Source organism: Pristis pectinata, chromosome 11, assembly GCF_009764475.1.
Source record: "Pristis pectinata isolate sPriPec2 chromosome 11, sPriPec2.1.pri, whole genome shotgun sequence".
Classification (NCBI taxonomy): Eukaryota; Metazoa; Chordata; class Chondrichthyes; order Rhinopristiformes; family Pristidae; genus Pristis; species Pristis pectinata.
This window is the reverse complement of record NC_067415.1, coordinates 29,443,102-29,465,759: the sequence shown is the minus strand read 5'-3', so window position 1 is coordinate 29,465,759 and position 22,658 is coordinate 29,443,102. Positions and strand designations below refer to the sequence as shown.

General features: G+C 41.0%; 1 protein-coding gene across 12 annotated transcripts in view; it reads left to right on the top strand.

Annotated features, from left to right (window-relative positions):
- The window catches only part of sgcg (sarcoglycan, gamma), a 427,114-nt gene that overhangs the window by 255,214 nt on the left and 149,242 nt on the right, over nucleotides 1–22,658 (top strand). For all 12 annotated transcript variants that reach the window (XR_007957197.1, XM_052026700.1, XM_052026699.1 and 9 more), the window contains one exon: nucleotides 16,538–16,639. Coding sequence is in view for 11 of the 12 variants with exons in the window: in XM_052026700.1 (XP_051882660.1) it covers nucleotides 16,538–16,639 (102 nt within the window). In the remaining variant the exon portion in view is untranslated. The remainder of the gene's footprint in view (nucleotides 1–16,537; nucleotides 16,640–22,658) is intronic.

The window sequence follows — 22,658 nt, the reverse complement described above, 5'->3', positions numbered from 1 at the left end:
CTCTTGGCGTGTATGCATGCTTAACTTTGACACATTTTGAATTAGAGTAAATGTGATGGTTAGAGATATAGCCTGAGCAAAATCAGTAAGCTTTCAAAGATATTTAATAGCTTTTGTGGCTCTGCTGAATATAAATAAAGAAATAATGACAGTTTCTGAAATCTCAGATAGGCAGTCAGAGGAAGTGTCACTTGGGAAGTTAACTAATGGACTGGGTTGCTTTACATTTGTTTTCTGTGCAAAATAATGTGAAAATTCTTTTACAAATAAGGTCTGACAGGAAATGCCAGTAGTATATTACAGCTTTAACTTACTGAGCTTCTTTAACAAATGACATTACCATGTAGTGAAGTGTGAAAGGAGAAAAGATCTAAATGGAAAAGAACAGAGCATGTAAAATAAATGAGAACAATGCTGGCACTTTGTTATGTTCAGCCTTTGGATAAATTTTAAATTGAAATTGTGTTTCACTCTTCTTGGGTGTGTTAAACGTGTACTGTGTAAAGCCTGAATACCATCTCAGATGTGTGAAATTGGGCAAAAATACATGAAAGGCAGCGCTGTGGTGTTTTCCTACTGACTTATGGGCTTTAACAGGAACTGCATGGTTCCTGTTGGGAGGTGAATGCAGGGCTCAGGTGCTGCATGTTTGCCACACTGGCCACTAGGAAGCAGGTCAGAGCTCTCCCCATTGGCAGCCAAAGTACAGTGGCCGAAACAGCTGCCATGGAGTGAGGACAAACACAAGGGGAGGGTGGCATGGCACTGTCCTGTATCCCACGGGACAGTAGCCCCAAATCACCATGAGGCATGGACATATCAAAGGACCAGTGATCGCAGTATGCAGCTTTGAACTAACTTGCACAAAGAAGCTGTAATCAGTGAAAGGAGCTCCACTGAGTGATTTTCCATAATGTTGAGCACTGAATACAGAGATTGATGTGTGCAAGACATCACTGTGACAGTACAGGCCTTAATTACCATCTCATTTCTCCCAGTTTTTCTCTGAGTGAATAATGAAGGTGGTAGATTAGTCTCAGAAGCTGCCATTTCTAGTAGCAATGGAGGAAACGTGCAAACATCAGCTGTTCTGTTGTGAATCACTCACTGAAGTGCCAATGCCAATTTCTCGATTTCTGTTGGATTTGGGAGGTCTCCCAATCTCCTTACTCATAAAAAGGAGACTTTGTCTGGTTTTCCTTCAACACACAGGAGCAAGTACAGTAGGCACAGAAATGTGCCTGCATTGCAGCCTTCCCCAAATCCTGGCTATTCACAGATTGGTATCCTTACAAAGACCTCCTTGTCAATTTGCTGCCAGGAGCCCCTGGCTGTAACATTGGAGGGTTTCTGTATCCTCCTGCCCAAAGAAGTTGCCTCCTGCACATCCTATTAGAACATAGATAGAACATAGAACATTACAGCACAGTACAGGCCCTTCAGCCCACAATGTTGTGCCAACATTTTATCCTGCTCTAAGATCTATCTAACCCTTCCCTCCCACATAGCCTACCCCCACTACCCCATTCTCTCTATCATTCATGTGTCCTATCTAAGAGTCTCTTAAATGTCCTTAATGTATCTGCCATAATGTATTCTTCACCAATCTGTCCTGGTTCTTCTGAAACCCTGGAATCATTCTTCCCACGTCTCACTCAGGGCCCATTCATTCATTGGTGAAACTCCGCAGTGGCTGAAGAGCATTGCTTGTACCACAGAATGTCCCTTTAAGAGCTTCCTAGAAATATTGCCACAGCAGCTGTGTTATATTGTAACATCTGGGAGCTCTGCAACAACACATCAAAGGAGACAACTGGGCCTGAGTTTTCACAGGGAAGCCTTGATAACAGTTCTGTGTGCAACTGAAGTTTTCACTCTGTGACTTTCACAAACAATGTTTAGGATGATCACAATGCAGTTTTAACACCAAAAGCACAAGCAATTTCTAGGCCTGTAAGTCTCGACCCCTTCCTGGTTGTGAAAGTCAGAGATAAACTTGCAAATTCAATTGTAAAAAACTAACTGCGAAATTGTAAACTTTTAATGATGGATCATTTTGTAGCCATTGTCATTACCATCAGAAACCAATTGTGTAAACTTTGAAATATGAAGTGTCTAGTTGTCCATTCATTTGCAGTAATCATTTTCAAACAAAATCTATTACTCTGTCTGTAGAAATGAAGATCTGAATTAAAATTAGGTGACCACCATTTCAAAATGATAAAGTGGGCTACCTGACATTTAATAAAGGGGAATGGTCTAGCCAATTTTATGGGAAGGACTTGATTCGGTTCCACCTGACAGTCTTACAATGTGGGCCCCATTGCATAAGGCACCCAATAGATGAGATAAGAACCATCTCTAGGCTGATAGTTAGAGTCATAGACTCATACAGCCACAGAAACAGGCCCTTCAGCCCAACTCATCTGTACTGACCAAGATGCCCTTCTAAGCTAGTCCCATTTGCCCATGCTTGACCCACATCTCTCCTAAAACTTTCCTATTCATGTACCTGTCCAAATGTTTTTTTCAAGTTCTATAAAGTACTATTTACCTCTTGCAATTCAATTTTTTTTCCTCAGACACAACTAGCAATAATTGAAGCTGGTGGAATGGGAAACAATACCCATATTGAGCCATGGCCTGGTTCCCGGTACTGGTGGTGAGTGGATACATGTAGCTCAGCCAACAGAAAGGTGTTTGCCTGCACTGATCAGCATATAATCAAAGAAGACAGAGCAACCACTCACAGTGAGAAGTGAACTTAGTCTAAGCTGTGGTGCTTGCTCGATCAAATGGCCTTTATCCCCACTGCCTGTTGCTCTGCCTTTTGTTCCCCCTCACTCCCCTTACTGAGATCTCATTCTGCAATCATTCAGCATGGGAACCAGGACTGCATCATTGTTGGTTGAGACTTTCCTGACCAAGTAGGGAGAGGTTGGTACAGTGGTTCAGCTAGTAGAGCTGCTGCCTCACAACTCCCAATGACTTGGGTTCAATCCTGACGTCTAGTGCCGTCAGTTTGGAGTTTGTATGTTCTCCCTGTGACCACATGGGCCTCCTCCAGGTGATCTTGTTTCCTCCCACTTCCCAAAGGCATCTGAGTCAGTAGGTTAACTGGCCGCTGTAAGTTGTGTGTGGGTGAGTGGTGGAGTGGAGTTGGGGGAGCGGGTGGAGGTTAGTTGTATGATGAGTATCGATGGGTACTTGATGGTTGACTCTGTTTCCATGTTGTGTAACTCTATAACTCTACTCAGAATCAGATTTATTATCACTGACATCTGTCGTGAAACTTGTTGTTTTGCGGCAGCAGTACAGTTCAAGACATAAAGACATAAAAATTACTATAAGTTACAAAAATAAATAGTGCAAAAGGGGAATAATGAGGTCATGTTCATGGGTTCGTGGACCATACAGAAATCTGATGGCGGAGGGGAAGAAGATGATCCTGAATCATTGAGTGTGGGTCTTCAGACTCACTTCCTTTTGCCACTTTCCTCATTCTAGAGAGTCTCAGAGGAGATGTAGTGACTGCCCACAGAGACTGTTCTGTGCACTCTATAATGTTGGTTCTACAATTAACTAGAAGCATTATGGAACTTTAATTGCAATCCTGGCCAGTATAATCCTCCTCACTCCCTGCACCCCTCAGTTTCCCACCCCTTTCCTCCTTACTACACCCTTAATATCCCAGCAGGTCCAATCTCACTGTCCCTTCACTCCCTTCAGATGGTCAGAAACATTTGGATTTCTCAGCCTGCTTCTGCCCTCTGAGACCCCACTTTCCCTGCTCCAAATCCTGGGACTTTGTCTCACTGCTGCCACCTCCTGGAATTGTAGCCATATTGCTGTCACCTCTGGAACCCCATTCCTGCTATTTCCACTGTCAATTCTCCCACTCCCTCACTGCTGCCACCTTCAGGAAGCCACTGGAAGGCAAGAACTGATTGACCCAAGGGTTCTGTGGAATTGCACAGTGGAGCAACATGGGGACTTGATATTTGTAGGTTAATGAAGGGTCTCAACCTGAAATGTCAATCATTTATTTCTCTCCATAGATGCTGCCTGGCCTGCTGAGTTCCTCCAGCACTTTTTGTGTGTGTTGCTCTTAGATTCCAGCATCTTCAGAACCTCTTGTGTCTCTGAGTAGGTTAAGACTGGCCCCCAACTCCACAGGGACAATGACAACTCTAATAGTTTCTTCCCCCCACCCTAGAGTGGGGGCTTAAGCCTGCATATTAACTTCAGCTATAGTCTTCACGTCCAACATTGCTCTCATTCTTGCATTGATGGTGGCTATCGTTCCAAAGTAAATTGAGCAGCAACTTTTAGCATCACCTTCACTGCAGCTAAAGGACGTTCAGCCTCAGTTCACTGGTCACCTGCTCTCAGACATGCTGTTTCTTCCAACCTCATCATAGAGTCAAGTTGTATAGCACAGAAACAGGCCCTTTGGCCTACCATGTCTATGCTGAGCGTCATGCCTATCTACACTAATCCCTTCTGCCTGCGTTAATTTCTTATCCCTCTGTGCCCCGCTCATTCAAGTACCTGTCCAAATATCTCTTAAATATTGCTGGTATTCCTGCCTCTTCCACCTCCTCTGGCAACTCATTCCAGATACCAACTATTTTTTAAGTGAAAGATCTACCCCTCACAATCCTTTGAACCTCACTCCTCTCACCTTAAACTCATTCCCTGTACTTTGAGATACCCCTGGCACTCTACCCCTATCTATGCCTCTCATAATTTTAGTATACCACCATCATGTAGTGATCCATACCCTATCTATACCTTTCAGCCTCCATCATTCCAGAGAAAACAGACCTTGCCTATCCAAACTCCTGATAACTCAAGCCCTTGAATCCTGGCAACATCCTTGTGAATCTTTTGTGCACTCTATCTAGCTTAATCATGTCCTTCCTATAATGTGGTGTGGCCTAACCAATGTTTTGTAGAACTGTAACATGACATCCCAAATTTTATACTTAATGCCTCAGCCGATGAAGGCAAGCACGCCATATGCTTTCCTCACTGCCCTGTTCACCTGTATTCTCATTTTCAGGGAATTATGTACTTGTATCCCGAGGTCCCTCTGTTCAAACACACTGCCCAGGGCCCTGCCATTCATTGCATATGTCCTACCCTGGTTTAGCTGCCCAAAATGCATCACTTTGCATTTGTCCAAGTTAAATTCCATCTGCTATTCCTTGCCCACTTTCTTAGTTGACCTACATCCTGTTGTAACCTTAGACATCCTTCTTCACTGTCTACTATACCACCAATTTTGGGGTCACCTGCAAGTTACTATTTTGCACTGACATTTTCATTCAAATCTTCAATATATATGACAAACAACAGGAGACCCAGCACTGATCCCTGCGGCATACTGCTGGTTATAGTCCTTCAATCTGAAAAACAACTCTCCACTACCATGCTCTGGCTCCTATCCCCCAAGCCAATTTTGCATCCAATCTTCTAACTCTTCCTAGATCCCACGTGTCCTAACCTTCCAAACCAGCCTACCATGCAGGACCTTGTCAAAGTCCATGTAAGCAATGTCTACCACCCTGCCCTCATCGATCCTCTTGGTTTCTTCTTCAAAAAAACTCAATCAAATTCATGAGACATAATTTCTCAGGTCTCGGACTTGGTCTTCCAAAGGGAAGCTCCATTCCTGTTCCGCCATACAACATCCTAACTGACCTGTGACTTAATTTCTTATATCATATTTCCCCTTAGTCTATTTCTTAGTATCTTTGATCAACAAAAATCTATCAATCTTTAATTTAAATTAACAATTCACCCAGCATTAATTGCTATGTGTAGAAGGGACTTCTGTGTAGAAGTGCTACCTAACTAAGGCTTTATAGAGCCATAGCATAACTTCTACCACTTTGTGCTCCAGCCTGCTCTATATAAAGGCCAGCATTCCATTCACCATTTTGATTACTTTCTGTACCTCCCTATGACAATTTAATTCATAGCATTCTATCTGCCCTAGCACAGAACAGTGAGCATCAATGATTAACCTTCATGGCTGAACCTCATATGTTAACTTCATTATCATATTTTTCATGGACTACCAGTTCAGTATGACATGTTTGTTAGGGTTGACTTCAAGTACCATTTATCACAGTACATTTCTTTCACATTAGATAATAAATATATACCTTTGTGAATTTATGGAGCTATGAAAACTTTTTGTGAGTATCCCTCTTGACATGAAGCACATTCATGATCTACTAGTACTGTCTTGGTTCACTGATGGCTGTAAATCAGATATTTAAGGGTACCCTTGACATTCCTTACACATTATTACTTCACTTCCCTCCATCACTACACCTTGGTTGTGTTAGCTTATGAGCATTGGCCTCAGTAAAGTACATATCTAAGATAGCTGCATGCTACGTCACTTTAGTATGTAGCAGGGCAGCTTGGCACTGCACACTGGGGCTGACACCATTCCTGACCATTCAATGCCTGTTCCTGTTGGAGACACTGTATCAATAAATCTCTAATCTTGAAAAAAAATCACACTTAGGCAGAGTTGTTTGAGCATTTTATCATGCAACCTACAAGTGAGAAGAGACATGAATGTCTATGCAGAAATAGTATGATCACCTGAGAAATCTTTATATTGGTTTTGTTTTCAGCCACGGGGGGGGCTTTCTGCAACCGATGTCTGAGTGAGCAGTTTTAAATGTTTTGCAGAAATTCAATCCTGTGCAATAGAACCTCACAGGCACTCATGGGGCCATGCTCCAAAAGCTGATGGAAACAAAAATTGGGAGAGAAGCAGAACAGGAGGCAGATACTATATTACCTGCTTTTCACTATTGCCCAAAGACAAATTTGCCCTTGACATATTTAATTAGGAATAATAATCAAGACAGTTTAGTTAACTGTTCCCATTCTATACCCTCCACTAAATAGTAAACCGACAGAAGGTTGCTGTGAAGCAGAAAGGAAGCCTTGCTACAAATCGTACATCGTGGCATGCCCATGGTATGTTGTCCATACTGGAAATTTAGTGATCTGTGGGAACATTGTATTCATCCATTACACCAAAGTTAAAAATGGAGTCCAATACTCTAGCATCTATTGTTTTGTGCTGGAAGAATTTATTTGAGTGGAAGACCAAAAAAAACTTTGAAAACTCTATTATACAGCATGGTAACAGGCCCCTCTGGCCCACAAGCCCGCGCTGCCTAATTACACCCATGTTAACCTACTAACCTGTACGTCTTTGGAATGTGGGAGGAAATCAAAGCACCGTAGGAAACCCACGCAGTCACGGGGAGAACGTACAAGCTCCTTACAGACAGCGGCGGGAATTGACAGCATAGTCTGGAATATCATCAGTGTTGCGCAGTCCAGCTGTTGTAACTTTTCCAGAACTTGAGCAGAAAACCCTTTTGTTTCCATCATGCTTCCAGTGAACTTTTGCCTGAAGTGTGGCAGTAACCACCACAGCTAGTTCTGGGTCAACTATTGGGAAAGTTATAAAATGGCCAAAGTCTCCAAAGGTAAAACAAAGTGTATGAAGAGAGACATGACTGTCCATTATATAAACAGAACATGTTAGAGAACAGAACAGGTACTCATTAGGTCATGCAGAATCTGTGGAGAGAGAAACAGATTTGACATGTCAGGTCAATACTATTTGATAGATGCTGCCTGACCTGCTAAATATCTCCAGCATTTTCTATTTTTATTTCATATTTCCAGTGTCTGCAATTCTTTGCATTTTGATGACTGCTGGTATTAGTTGTCAGCTGAAAAGAAAAAGAAAAATTGAATTCTCTTCAGATAAACCTAATTCTTCTTCTTACAATGGAAATTTGTTAAACTATATTGATAGTTAATGTTCTGCCATATATATTTGTAAGAAGAAACTTTGTTGAAAACTTATTTAACCTATAATAAGTGAAAAAGGAAACAACAGGTCTCACTGAGTCTCACTCATTCTCGCTGGAACATTTGAGTTGTCTTTTGGCATGGGGAAAGAGTAAGAAGTTAATCACCTTGCAGCCCTGTGTCACTGAGTCACAGGCAGACTATCTGCTGTACAGTGCAATGTATTGAAGAAGAACAAACAGTGAATCACTAGCATTTGCATGGATGATTTCATATTGATGTGCTGTTAATATATGAGATGTGACAATTGCCTTTGCCAGAATCATTAATGGAAATGCCAATATACCAGCATTCCCAAGTAGAGGGTGATTGATGTAAATTGCTGTATAAATATAAATGATTGTTGTTTTTGGACCAGCATTTGGCTTTATAAATTATGATACCTGTCTAGATATAGCATTAATAAACAATTCAATCAATGTTTAATTGAAAAGCAAGTAGTCAAATAAACATTAGTTCAGTGTAGAATCAATATTGGTGCTATAATTGGCTATCAGAGTGCTGTAAAATGTCTGGCATACTCAATTTTAATTGTAAAACCCATGTACCTTTATGTAAGGGCTCTGTCTTGCCGGTGCCACAAACATTTCAAGATCATTTAGCTCCATGTTGAGCTTCGGGTTGTTTTTTTAAAATGTGAAGGCATATTGATTTGTACTTCCATAAGAAAAGAAGAGTATAAACTCTACACAGCAAGAAATGCACCACAGGTCAGTTGGCAATAGAAAGGGAGACAGGTTAAATATTCTGATGACATGGAGCTTGGCAGCAGTGGAGAATTTTAAGGTGTACTTACTTCTGTTATGCTACACAGTTAAGCCTAGAAATAAGATTAGTAAGGTAAACATGTGTGCCCATTTTTAATACACATTTATAAAGAAATCATTGCATGATTTAAAGCGCTTGCACCCAACTAGCATGAAATTGAATTAGCCATATTTCACAGTGATTCACCCTGAAGTAGGTTTCACTTCCTCATTGTATCTCCTGTATGCTTATAAATTTGCCTCCAGCACACCTGAGTCTTTCAAAAACATTGAAAATGTCATTGTTGGCAATTCTGAGCACAAATCAGAGCACCTGTGCACTGATGTCTGCAGGTCACAGATACCTCAAACTGTTGCTGCCCACTGCTGCCACTGCACATGCAGTTACTTGTAGAACAGGCTACCATTAGCCGTTCCATGTGTCATGAGTGCTCTCCAGACTCATTTGCTATTGCCTTCTTACACCCTTGCTTTGTTCTCTGGTATTCTTCACCACTCCCAATTCCACCACAATTTTCCCTCATCTTCACGGAAGGAATTTTTTTAATAGACATGACTCACTTCCCATGAGTCTGCACACCAGTGACTTACGGTAACATAGGTTGAGTCATAAAGTTTCTTAAAGGGAAGAAACTATGATAACACTTCCTGAAAACAGGATATCCCTGTTTTGCCACATTATTTGGTGACCCTGATTTGGCATTGGGGCTATGCATAAAACATGTTTTGGGCATCTTATTAAGGAGGGGTGCATTTTCCAGCCTCCAATGTTTGTTTCAGGACCCAATTATTGTTATCCCAGCTGATCATTTATCATGCAGCATTTCTTTTCTCTTGCCCCCCATGTCTATTTATGTTGATACGTTGACAAAACTCATGGCCAAAACATCTCTGATCATTTTTTAATCCAATGTGTGTTAACAACTATGTTAAAAGTTAATTACATTTTGTATAATTGAATATTTTTTATTCAATGCATTTATAAGTATTTTTGTTTATGCCATCAGATCATCAGTAAAAAATGCCTCATCTTATAACTGAATAACAAACAATATTTGAAGAAGTTGATATATTTTTAAACCAGAACCAGCACCTGCTGACCAAAAATTGAACATTTCAGGATCACCATTCAGGAGTTAATTGTTTGAGTGTTATGTTTGCCAGGTTCATTACTGACCTTGCTCGAAGAGTGGTATTAGGAAAACCTAATACACCTGACTTGAACTTATTTGCAATTCTTGCTCATTTTGAGAATAATCTGCTGATACTCACTGCAACCAGTAAGGGACAGAAACTTTTGCTGCTGCTTTCCAAATAAGTGGAAGTTCAATCTTCCAGTTTTAAACAATGAGCACAAAGCAAGGTACATGGGCAAATATTGTCAGCTGTGGTGAATAACTAGTCAGCAGGGTATTAAAGGTCAGCTACAAGTCAATTGATGATTTCTGTAATACCTCATTACATTCTGCATCATGTGGAATACTGTGACCTTGATCCCAGGGCCAGCACTGTCCAACCATACAGTCTGCAGTCTATCTGGGCATTACTTTAACCACAGGAACTAATTTTGACTGAAGCTGCCTGCATGCATTTACACAATAGAGGTGTATGTTATTTTTACTTTAGTATTATTTGCCAGCTTCAATAATCAAGAAAGTTAAGGGTTCAAAGCAAACAAAAACACACTTGTGCTTCTACTTTTCACTTTGTCATCTTACCAACACTCAAAGTGATTAAAATATACATCCAGGTGGCTGATGAATGCAAGTATTGAATCTAATGCCAGTGCAAATTACTCAAGTTCATTTGTTACACAGAAATGAAATGAAGGATGTTAGTATTCCCCATTAGGTATGTGTGGCTGGTGGGTATTGGAGAGCACTATGATAAATATATAAAAATAAATTGCAACAAAATAAGGCAAGACATTATTTAGTACTAAAATCTGTCCCACACTTAATTTCACTTGAGTGTGAATGTATTAGTTACTGTTTGACCTTTGGAGATTTCTCAGCTGGACAAAATGGTTTCAGATAAGTGCTTTTGTGGTCTTGCTGACAACAAACAAAGAATTGATGATTAGCACGACCTGCACTACATAGATAACAACTGCAACTTTCCATAAATAATTTTTATTGCCATTAGGCTGAAAGACTGGCAGAAGTTGGGGGACCAGGGTTGGGGGGGAATGAAGATGGCTTCTCACCCTAATCACAATCGGTTGTGATTTATATCTGCTCTAATTGAAGTATACTTGGGTCTCTGGACAGCAGCTGCATGGAATCTGCATGGCACAATGTATGAAGCCACATTTAGTAAGACCTATGATGAAAGAATTGTAAGGCATGCAGGGATAAGATATGGCCCAGAGTGCCTAGATACCTATTTTACATATTGGAAAGGTTATGGTTCAGAATCATTGATGAGATAAAAAACCAGAAAACACTCAATGGGTCAGGCAGCATCTGTGGAGAGAGAACATGAGAAATAAGAGCACCTGACTCTGAGTATTGAATCAAATCCTCGTAATTCACCATCCAATAAGGTAACGACTGTCCTGTTCTTGACCTCAACCCCACTTTTCTGTCTGATCCTCATAATACTTGATTCACCAGTAGTTTAAAAATTAGTCAAGTTCAGCTTGCTGGTTATATTCTCAGAGAATGCTAATGGATTTCAGAACTGATTTTTCTTTTGTAAAACTGGCTCTAGTGATTTTACTGCTTTCTAAATGTTCTGTTAGAATTTCCTTAATTAATGGATTCAATATTTTCCAAATAGCATGTATTCTTATTGGCTATAGTTTTCTGCTTTCTGTGCCCCTTTTTACCTGAAAAGCAGTGTTACTTTTGCAGTTTTCCAATTTGTTAGGATCGCTTCAGAATCAACCAAGTTTTACCTCTATAGCTTGATGATATTCCATCAAAAATGGCAAACAGTAGTTTTAAAATACAGAAAAAAGAGGGAACAGAGGTCAGAACAAAAGGAAGTATCTGCAATAAGGCAGAAGGCAAATGAGATTAAATGACAGAGGAGTTGATAATGCTAACCTGATAGCGGGATGTACAAAAAAACATGGGTTGAGGGGAAAGGTGAATGAGTAAAGAGAATCTTTATTCTGAACTCATCAATTGTTGAATTCAGTGCTGACACTGAAATGCTGTTAGGTATCTAATTGTGAACTTTTTGGTGATTATGCTAAGCTTCATTGGAGCAGCATGTTTCAGTCTGGCATTGTGATTGGAGCTCAGCAAGACCCAACGAGATATATGGGATTCAGATCAGGTCAAAAAAGTCCTGGAGCTTGGCGCTGGCAGGGCTGGATCAATACTTTATAGTTTGGCATCGTATACTCAGTCACTACAAAGACACTGTGAGACAGTTTCTCCTGGGCAAAGGATTACTCTCAGTCTAAATGTATACAGCTAAGCATTGCGGTAAGAAAGAGATCTGAAGAGATGTGACTGCAGCTCAGGATAAGGAGCTGATGAATTTGACTGAAAGGAGAAACAAAGAGAAATGTTTAAAAATTTTGCATGGAGATGAAGTTTTAAAATTTGGCCAGATACAGCAGCTGTGCAGTGCTGGGTTGATTAGGATGTGTGCAGTTTGCTCAAATTGGGATTAAGCTGATTATACTTGTGGATCTGGTCAGGTTTTATTCTTATACTAAAGTAAATCATCACAGTGTAGGAGGGAGAGCATTGAGAGACCAAACCAGGAATGAAAAGGGGAAGTAAAGTGTCAGGTGATTGGAAGCTCAGAATCATACTTGCAGATTGAAAGGAGTTCTACAAGGCATCATCCAAACTGTAATTCACTTCTTCAAAGCAGAGAGGCCACATCATGAGCAGCGAATGCAGTAGACTAAATTGAAAAAGCAAGATTAAATGGCACTTGGAAAGTGTTAGAAACCTTGGACAGCGTTAAGGGGGGAGAGGTAATTATATTGCCCATGCTTGTGTGGGAAACTTCTATGGGAATGGGCAGTCTTGGGATAAAGTTGAATAGATTTGTGAAGAGGACTGCTCCTTAGGAATGCTGGAAGGGAAGATGTGTTTGGTGATGGCATCTTGCTGGAAGTACCAGAAATGGTGGAGGAAGATCTGTTGAAGGTGCGGGCTGGATGGGTGGAAGGTGAGGGCAAGCAGAACACTATCATAGTTCCAAAAGGGAAGAGAAGGGGTCGCAACAAATGTGTAGGACTTGGAACTGACACATTCAGGGGCCTGTCAATCACAGTGGAGCAGCAAAAAGGAAAGTGACATTGTCAGAACAGAATAATAAAAAAGGAGAAGCTGGAAGTATGAAATAAAGTCCCTGCAGGAATCAGGATGGCAGGAAATGCAGTCAAGTTAGCTCTAGGAGTCAGTGGGTTAGTACTAGACACCATTCACTAGCCTATCCCTGAAATGGAGATAGAAAAATTGCAAAATGGAGGAATTGGAGGCAGGCCATGTGAGGATAATAGAAGATGGAAAATTAGAAGCAAAATTGATGAAATTTTCAATTTTGAAGCTAAGCATGAAGCGTCAAAATACAGTGTTCAATGTACCAGAAAAAGACCTGAGAGAAGTGAACTGTGTGGAACAAAGAATCTTCATATATCCCACAGAAAGGCAGGCATGACTATCATCCATTTGGCTTGCTACAGCTTAGTTTAGAGGAGTGAACAGAATCAGAGGAAAGTTTCTCACTGTGAGAGCATGCTCAGAAGTGAAGGACAGTTGGCAGTGAATGGGGACTGGTTTGGTCTCCATTCAGTGAGGCAGGAGATGGCCTTAAGGCAGCTCTGATGGTGGACAGTGTGGAGGGATTGGATGTATTCATGGTGAAAATGAGATGGTTAGGATCAGGAAATTGGAAACTGTTAAGGTGCTGGAGGCCATCAGATGGGTTGCTGACAGAGAAACTGAACAAGGTGACAAAAGATCAGGATCAAGTTGTGGAGAAAGAAGAGTCTGAAATGATGGTTCTACCAGTGTAGTCTTGCTTGTGGACCTTAGGGACAAGATGGAAGGGGCTGTCCATGGTTTGGAGAAAAGGGTTTGGAGACTATAGGGGGAAATGTTTCAGGGGAGATAAGGTCAATGAGATCTGGGAAATAAACCTGGATTATTTGATGCTGTGGTCTTGGGTCAATTGTTAGGTTTGAATGTTAGCAAATGAAAATTTATAAGATCAGGGGAAGATTAGTTAGAGTACATGTGTGGAGAAAAATTGAGATGACCTGTAGCTGTAGACCATGAAAAGACCTAGAGAGGTTAAGAATTGGAAGTGAATAGTTATCTACCACTATTTGTCTGTGCTCACACACAGAAGGAATACCTATTCCAGTGATGTAACAAACTATGGAACCCATCCCTCAATGAGTTGGTGGTTATGTGAAAGGATGAGGGCTGGGAGGAAGACAAAAAAAAAGACTAATGTTTGCAGTTTTCTCTTTCAGCTAATTGTCAGACATATTAAGAACTGAAAGAAATCATGGTTGGGATTATTGTGTAATCAACATAGAATGGAAGACTTTATTTTACTAATGAGGAATGAATTAATCATCACTTATTAGTGTATTCTGTTTTGGGTCATGTCTAGTTTAATGACATAATTTGCATACTTATTAATCTGATCCAACTCCATTCCATGTCTTTCTCGATTAGTTGTCTCAGTGGTTCACACTTCTCACACTTAGGGCAAAAACTTGTTCAGATAATTAAAATATCCCAGAAACCACAATGAAATCCGCATGGATATCCAATCTTGTACACCACCTTTCTGATTCTTTGTGTTTACTATCTTTGGAGAACATCTTCCTGCAGGCTTCAGTGTAGTCTTGTTATAAGTAGATAGCACATGACTTGATGATTTTAGCTTCACTGTCTTGAGATTGATAGCATGCTTTAGGAGGACAATACCTCTTGTTCCAGAATGAAGTTGAAATGTCAGTGGTTGCCGTTGCACCAACATTTTGGCATAGATATCTCTGGTGGGTCTTCTTTTCCACAATATATCTTGTTTGGCAACAGATACTTTTCATTGAACTGCTAATTGAACCTGACCCTTTCTCTGTTCACTCCATAGTCTTCAAATATCCTCTTCATTGTGTATTGATCATGGAAATGATGTTCTGATCTACATCATGCATACTTTTTCCCCTGTGCAGGTATTTCTTCTTCATCCATTCATGTTATTATCCACAGAATTTGCAACATCCATCAAAGTTGACTACTGTTTCTGGTATGCCTACATTGTTGTGCTTCACCACATGAGCTTCCCACTGTCGGCCAGGCTTTGGATAGCTCTGCAGCTTTGCATTTTTGTTTACACATTTCTAGCATTAATTCTGTCTCACATTGTAGATGTTTCCTCAGGATGGACTCCCAGATTCCATAGATAATCTGATTGCTGAAGCGTGAGTCCTTCAGATCTTCAGCACTCTAATTGTCTGCGTACAATCTTAACTCTGTTGATCAAAGGATTCTCCCTGCTGCTGGTTGCATGGAAAGAACTGGTGACTGTCAATGTTTCATTTCTAGGTGGATTGCAATGTATTTCTAATGCATTCTCTAGGATCTCATTTGAGGGCTAAATTAGGTGGTAGAATTCTCTCCCCTAGTAACCCAATGAGGTGCAGTTACATTTTAACTTTTGTCTGCTCTGGTTTATCTGCTATAGCCAGCTCAATATAGAGTGTAAATTCCCACCACCACTACCTCCGTTCTCTTGACAGATCACCTGGCTGGAAATCCAGCAGCTCAGATATATTTATTTGTTCCTTCATGCACTATCTCAATTGAATTACACAGCTTGCTGTCTTTCGGTACAGGTCCACATGTTATCTCAATTATGCCCAGCACTCAATATTCTGAATCTAATAAAAAAATTTCAGAGTTTCATCATCCAGCACTTCCGAGAGTATGACTCTTTACCTCTCTAGAAATCAATCTGTAATTCAAACTAACAACAAGGGGTACTTGTTTAAATACAAGAAGAGTTAATAGTGTCAGGACAGCATTTTTAACAGTGGCTTTCTCCTCAGTCACAGACTCTCAACAACTTTGTGCAATAAGCATTGTTGCCACAACATGGAGAGCAATTATGCACATGATACAATTCTTAAAGTGGTACTGTCATAAAACAGAATTGTTTCTAACCAATATTACATATGGCACATAAGTTATAAGGGAGTTGTTTAATGAGGAACAAAAGCAATATGTGCCTATAATCACTGGATCTTAGAAGAATGGGAGGTAATCTCACTGAAACATATAAGATTCTGAAAGAACATGACAGATCAAATATTTCAAGGGTGTACCCTGGCTGGAGAGTCTAGAACAAAGATGCATGGTCTGGAGATAAAAGGGAGGCCATTTAGGACTGAGATGTGCTGAGATTTCTTCATTCAGATGGTGAGAATCTTTAGACTTCTCTAGAGGGTGGTAGGTACTGGCTATTCAATACACTGAAGGCTGAGATAGTTATTTTGGATGCTTAAGAACTGGGGGATGCGGGAATCAAGCATCAGCCATGACATTAAACAGTGGATCAGGCTTAAAGAGTCTAAAGACCTACTGCTGTTTCATACATTCTTATATTTTAAGATATGCAACTGAAATGTTTGACAAATCTTTTTTGATTCCTTCTTCTGTTGAAGTTCCATAGAGAGTTTTTAATATTCTGATATAAACTTACCAAAGATAAGACTGCACAATTCAGTGCTTAGACAGCCATGACACTGCTGGACATTAACTGTGTTTAGAATTAATGGTGGCATGCTCCTGCTACATCCCAGCTACAGTTTTGAAATTCAGAGCATGGACCAGTTATCTGATTTATATTTTATTTTTGTACAGGATGGAATGGGACACCTGAGAGTTACAGAAAATGGGATTCGACTGGAGGGAGAGTCGGAGTTTCTTTTCCCATTGTACGCCAAAGAAATTCGCTCCAGAATGGTATGTAATGAGCACCGAGAAACCCATGTAGAATTTCAGTGAAGCAAGAATATTTAATATTGTGAGTTATTAAGGGATGTGAATGTGAACGGTTGAGCATTTTAATAACTAGTGAATAACTTCAGTTGTTTACTGTCAGAACTCAACAACAAAAGCTTTCCTTTATGTCAGAATTAATTTAAAGATATAATATTTTCCTTCTGAAGGTTCCTAAGCATGGAGTCCACTTAGGGAGTTCTGCAATGCAGTTAGCATACCTGATATTCTTAGTGGGGTTTTAATGGAGAATACATAGAGACTGAGGAAAGCTGTTAGGTGCTCCATGAAATACAATAATGCCTTTATAATCTTCCAAATTACACTTGAAGATCTTAACATGCAAGCACTCAACCAGCTGATATAAAATTCTCCTCTCTGCTCATTTACTTGGTATGTTAAATGTTTTACTCCATACAATAAAATGGTGGAGTGAAGAGCAGATGTTGTCCATTCAGACTCTTGAGCTAGTTCTGCCATTCAAGAAAATGGCTGATTTGCAGTTTCATTTATCTACTTTGTTTCCATAACCCTACATGCCCTTGCTTGAGAAAGTTTTGTTAATCTCACTTTACAAATGTCCAATTGGCCTTACCTCAACAGATTTTGAGAGAGAGTTCCAAGAGCATAATGTAAGCATTCATTCAGCAATATTGGCAACAGTAATTTCTCTTCTGTACTTGTAAACTTCAAAGAGACTAAGAAATAGAGTCATGACCCAAGGCTAAACAAAAACAGTAGGTCACTTACATACGACTTCAGAACAAAAGCGTAGTTGACTGTTAACTCTCCACTAGAATGGCCCAGTAAGTCAGTGTTCAGGGGTATTTACAGACAGCAGTGAATGCTGGCCTAGCCAGCGATGTCCATATCCATGAACAAATAAATAGAAACAAAATTCAGAGAGACTATTAAATAACTTGTACACATGAAACATTGCGCTGGATTTATACCCAGGATAGCACCTGGTGAACATACTCAGCATGATCACAGTAGGTCACCACATTGGTGGTTAAGAGCTAATGCATAGCCTTCTCTTCCCTTCAGAGCTGAGCTGTTACAACAAACCTTTTTTTTGCTTCATTCTTTCCACTGACAGATTATTGAGCTCAATTTCACAACTCCTTAACATAGGATCTGAACTAATGGGGCTGAATTTTAATACTTAAAAGTGAACGAAAGCCTGAAAGTCTCTGCAATGCATTCACCTGAGACTTCTTACCCATCTACTGTGATAATGTATTCTTTCTAGATTTCCTGGCCAGTTAGTTTGAGCTAGGGGGAATGCAATATCTATGATTCAGTTACAGCTCTGCTATTTAAAGGGGCATTACAAACATGATATTTGTTGGACTCTGGGGTTGACTGCACTACAAGTGGAGTGCAGAGAAGAATAAAAATGAGCCAAAGCTACCCATAGCATTGTTGACCCTCCACTGAATTTCATTTTGGACATGGAAGACCCTAAAGGGACTCAATATTCCCTGTGATGGGAAAAAGAAGTCCTCTAGCAAAAATAAAAATGGATGATTGGAGTATCCACAGAGAGAAAACAGTATGATTTCTTCATACTGGATTTGGTGCTGCAAGCGATTCAATGATTTCAACAGCTTAGGAAAGGTGAGTGCAGTGGCACATCCACATTCTCCTGATGTGCATAATACTTTACCCTTCCCCATCTCACAATCTGCCCTGCTGTGACTCCAGTGCACCACTCTCACACCAGCTCATTTTGCAAGTACCCCATCTCTTTCTGTGCATATTGCTTTCTTTCAAGATACTATTGAACTTCAGTCTCTTCATGCCATACTTCCCTTCATGGTCAGCATTAACAAGTGTTCTCTCTCCATCTGTTCAACATATTTCATTATTCTCACTCATAGGTCTCTGCTGTCCCTTCTTGTAGTAGAAGCAAGAACTGGAGAGGCAGAGAACTGCAGGTGGTTGTCCATGGTCATCACCTCTTACAGAGAATGCTGCTCCTTGAGGCAAGCAGCATGTGAGAATGGATGATCTGTGGAGAGAGGTACATGGAGCCTCACTCCTACTTGGTGACAATCCTGACCCAGCAATTCACATTACATATAATGTTCATTCATGTGAACTGGAGGTGAGCAAAAATTGATCATGAACATAAACTTAAATTTTCTTATCTTGATAGCTCTAATTTACATCTTCACCAGTTATATGGTTCATGCAGCAAGATGGCAATGACAACTCCTCCTCTGCAGAGGTCACGCATTCTGAAAGTGCAGTGTCTTGGCTTGTATGCACACCGAGCACGAGCTCACATGAACATATTTTGATGGCTTTCATCCAGTGACCCAGACATGACCAAGAGTGGGTGGTGGCAACAGGGATGGAGAAACATAGAAAACAGCAGGATTAGGCCATTAAGCCCTTCAAGCCTACTTCACCATTCAGTACAATCATGGCTGATCATCTGTCTCTATACCATATTCCTACCTTCTCCATATAACCCTTGCATCCAGCAGTGTAACTTCCTCCTCCTTAAATATATTCAGTGACTTGGCCTCTGAGCCCTCTGTCATAGCAAATTCCACAGGTTTACCACCCTCTAGGTGAAGACGTTTCTCAGTTCTTAATCTGAGGCTGTGACCCCTCATTCTAGACTCCCTAACCAAGGGAAAACATCCTTCCCGCATTCAGTCTGCCCAGTCTTCTCAGAATTTTGTACCTTTCAATTCTGTCTCTGTTCCTTCTAAACTCTAGTGAATACAAATCGCGTCAACTGAATCACTCCTCATGCAATTGTCCCATTATCGCAGGAATCAATATATTATCCATATCAGAGGATGCAGGACTGTACAAGACCTGCCCATCTGGTTAGATGCGCAAAACTCTGGGGCCTTTGATGAACAGAATATATCTGGAGCTGCAGCAAAGCATGTTGAATATATTGACATCATTCGAGTCACGTTGTACAGATCTGCAGAGAGGTTAGAGGAGTTCATCTCAAACATAAATGGCATGAATTTGAAGCAAGCCTATAAAACATAGAACGTGGAATATTACAGCACAGGAACAGGCCCTTCGGCTCAACATGTCTGCACCAACCATGCTGCCAATCTAAACTAATCCTATCTGCCTGTGCATGGTCTGTGTCCCTTTATTCCATGCCTGTTTGTATGCCATCCTAAATGCTTCTTAAACATTGTTTTCATATCTGCTTCTACCACTTCTCTTGGCAGTACATTCCAGGCATCTACCACTCTTTGTGTAAATAAACTTGCCTATAAAATCTCCTTTAAACCTTCCCCCTCTCAGGTTAAACCTATGCCTTCTGGTATTTGAAACTTCCACCCTGAGAAAAAGACTCTGACCATCTACCCTATCTGTGCCTCTTATAATTTTACATACTTCTGTCAGGTCACCCCCCAGCCTCTGATGCTCCAGAGAAAACAAACCAAGTTTGTCCAACCTCCCCTTATAGCTAATACTCTCCAACTCAGGCGACATCCTGGTGAATCTCTTCTGCACCCTCTCCAAACCCTTCACATCTTTCCTGTGGTGTGGTGACCAGAAATGCACACAGTACTCCTATGTGGCCTGACCAAGGTTTTATACAGCTGCAACATGACTTTTACGCTCAACACCCCAATAGATGAAGGCGAGTATGCCATATGGCTTCATTACCACCCTATTTATTTGTGTTGCCACTTTCAGGGAGCTATGGACTTGCATCCCAAGATCCCTCCCGTACATCAATGCTCCTAAGGTTCCTGCCACTTACTGTGCACTTTCCTCTTGCATTTAACCTCCTAAAGTACCACACCAGTAACTTGTCTGGATTAACCTCCACCTGCCATTTCTCCACCCAAATTTCCAACAAATATTAATTGCATCCATGTCCTTGTCCATGGAAAGAGTGGCCACTTGATTGGAGCATCAAAGGTGGCCTAAACAATATCAATGCTGATGTGGCTGTTGCAAGTTCTCCGAGCATATTTCGCAAATAATCACCCCCAGTTTTTGAGCTCCAGAATTTATAAACTTAAGTCCAATTGCAACAAAAGTTTGCTCCAAAGTTTTCTAAGCAACCTCCCACCACAACCTCTGTGAACACAGCTTCTCTCAGAAAGGCAACTGTGAGGCTGTAACATTTATACCTGTCAATCTCAAGCCACTGAGCAGTCCCGTTGAGCTCTCATTTTGTTTTCACTCTCTGGTTCTAAGAAGCTTGCAAATCCTATGCACACTAAATTAGAGCTCAAAACTCCCATTCCTATTCCTCTTAATGAGCTGTAACATATTGAAATCAGCAGCATTTTCTCTGCAGAACTGCTTACACTCAGTTGGATAAACGTTGGTTAAATGAAGAAGTCAACATGTTGGTCACAGCTTCCCACTGTGCCGTTACTTCCAGTTCATGTAACTTGTGACCTGCTCCCTAATTCAGGTCATGACCTCTAGACTGGTAATGAAGAACATGAGAAAATAGGAGCAGGAGAAGGCCACCAGGCCCTTCAAGCCTACCCTACCATTCAGTATGATCATGGCAGATCTATGCTGGCTTCAACTACTTCAGTGTCAGTCCCCCATTACCCTGAATTCCTTAATCTTTCAAATACTTATATACCTCCACCTTAAATATATCTAATAATCTGGCCTCCTCTACTCTCACGCTAGTAAATCCTACCCTGTCAAGGTCCCTTAGGATCTTGAGTAACAAACAAGATGCTGGAGGAACTCATCAGGTCAAGCAGCATCTGTGGAAGGAAATGGACGGTTGACGTTTAGGATCTTACATGTTTGAATAAGGTCACACATTCTTCTAAACTCCGAGGAATACAGGCCCAAACTGTCCAGCCTCTCTTGATAGGGCAGCCCTCTCATCCCAGGAATTAGCCAGGTCAATTTCTTTTGGACTGCCTCAAATACATTTTTAGGTAAGGGGAGAAACTGTGCACAGTATTCCAGGTGTGGCCTCACCAACGCCCTGTACAACTGCAACAAAAATCCTCTATTCTCCAACCCCTTTGCAATGAAGGCCAACATGTTGTTTGCCTTCTTAACTGCTTGTTGGACCTGCCAGCTAAATTTTTGTGATTCATTCACTGGAACACCTAGATCCCTCTGAGCTTCTCTTATTTGCAGTATCTCTCTATTTAGATAATCACCTCCCGTAGAAAAAGAATAAAATTGAGCCAAGTCCACCTTCAACTACATGAAAAACTGTGCTACTGTAGCGGCTAGCTACACTACTGTAGAATAAAGACACGGAGTCTGTTGCTTGGAGTCAGAAGTCGATTGCTCGACAGGGGCAAGCAATACCGAAACTCTTCCCGCGCTTCGGTTCCCGCGCTAATGTCATGCGTGGGTCACCTGACCTTCCCGCACTCAGGCTTTCCTAGCCCAACGATGGAGAAGAAAGAGGGCCCCACGCCATCTTGGGTCGGGGCTTCCGACGACGCTCGCGATCTCGGGAGCCAGTTCGATACCAGTGAGTCGCCACACTACCATACCATTAAATTGACAGTAACTTGCTGAACTTTGTGGAGCTGAGTGGAAAGAATCAGAACCCCATTGACAGATACTGTCATTTTAGGTTCAAAAAGGGAACTAGATTGGCATTCCAATCATCAGCAGTGCCGTGGAGGGCTGCAGACCTATCTGGCTTTAGGCTAGATTTTGCCACAGGTACAATGGAGTTAGAATGTTTTCCTGCAGCAAAGTACTATACATGAGCAGAATTTGGAACTGCCTTTATTTTCTTCAGAAGTCCAGCCTAAGTCTAGTTATTTACAGCATGGTGGGTCCCTGAGGCACAATTGAGAAACGTTTCCATTGGGTCTACAGTTTCCATGAACAAAGAACAAGAGATACAAAAAGGACACTTTGGTTCTCAGAAACATTTTTCCTCCTTTATTCCAAGCACAATAGTTTTAAAATGGAGTGCATGTATTAATAGACCATTCCTACTGGCCATTATTTTAAGTACTCACTGCAGCTACTTGGCAGA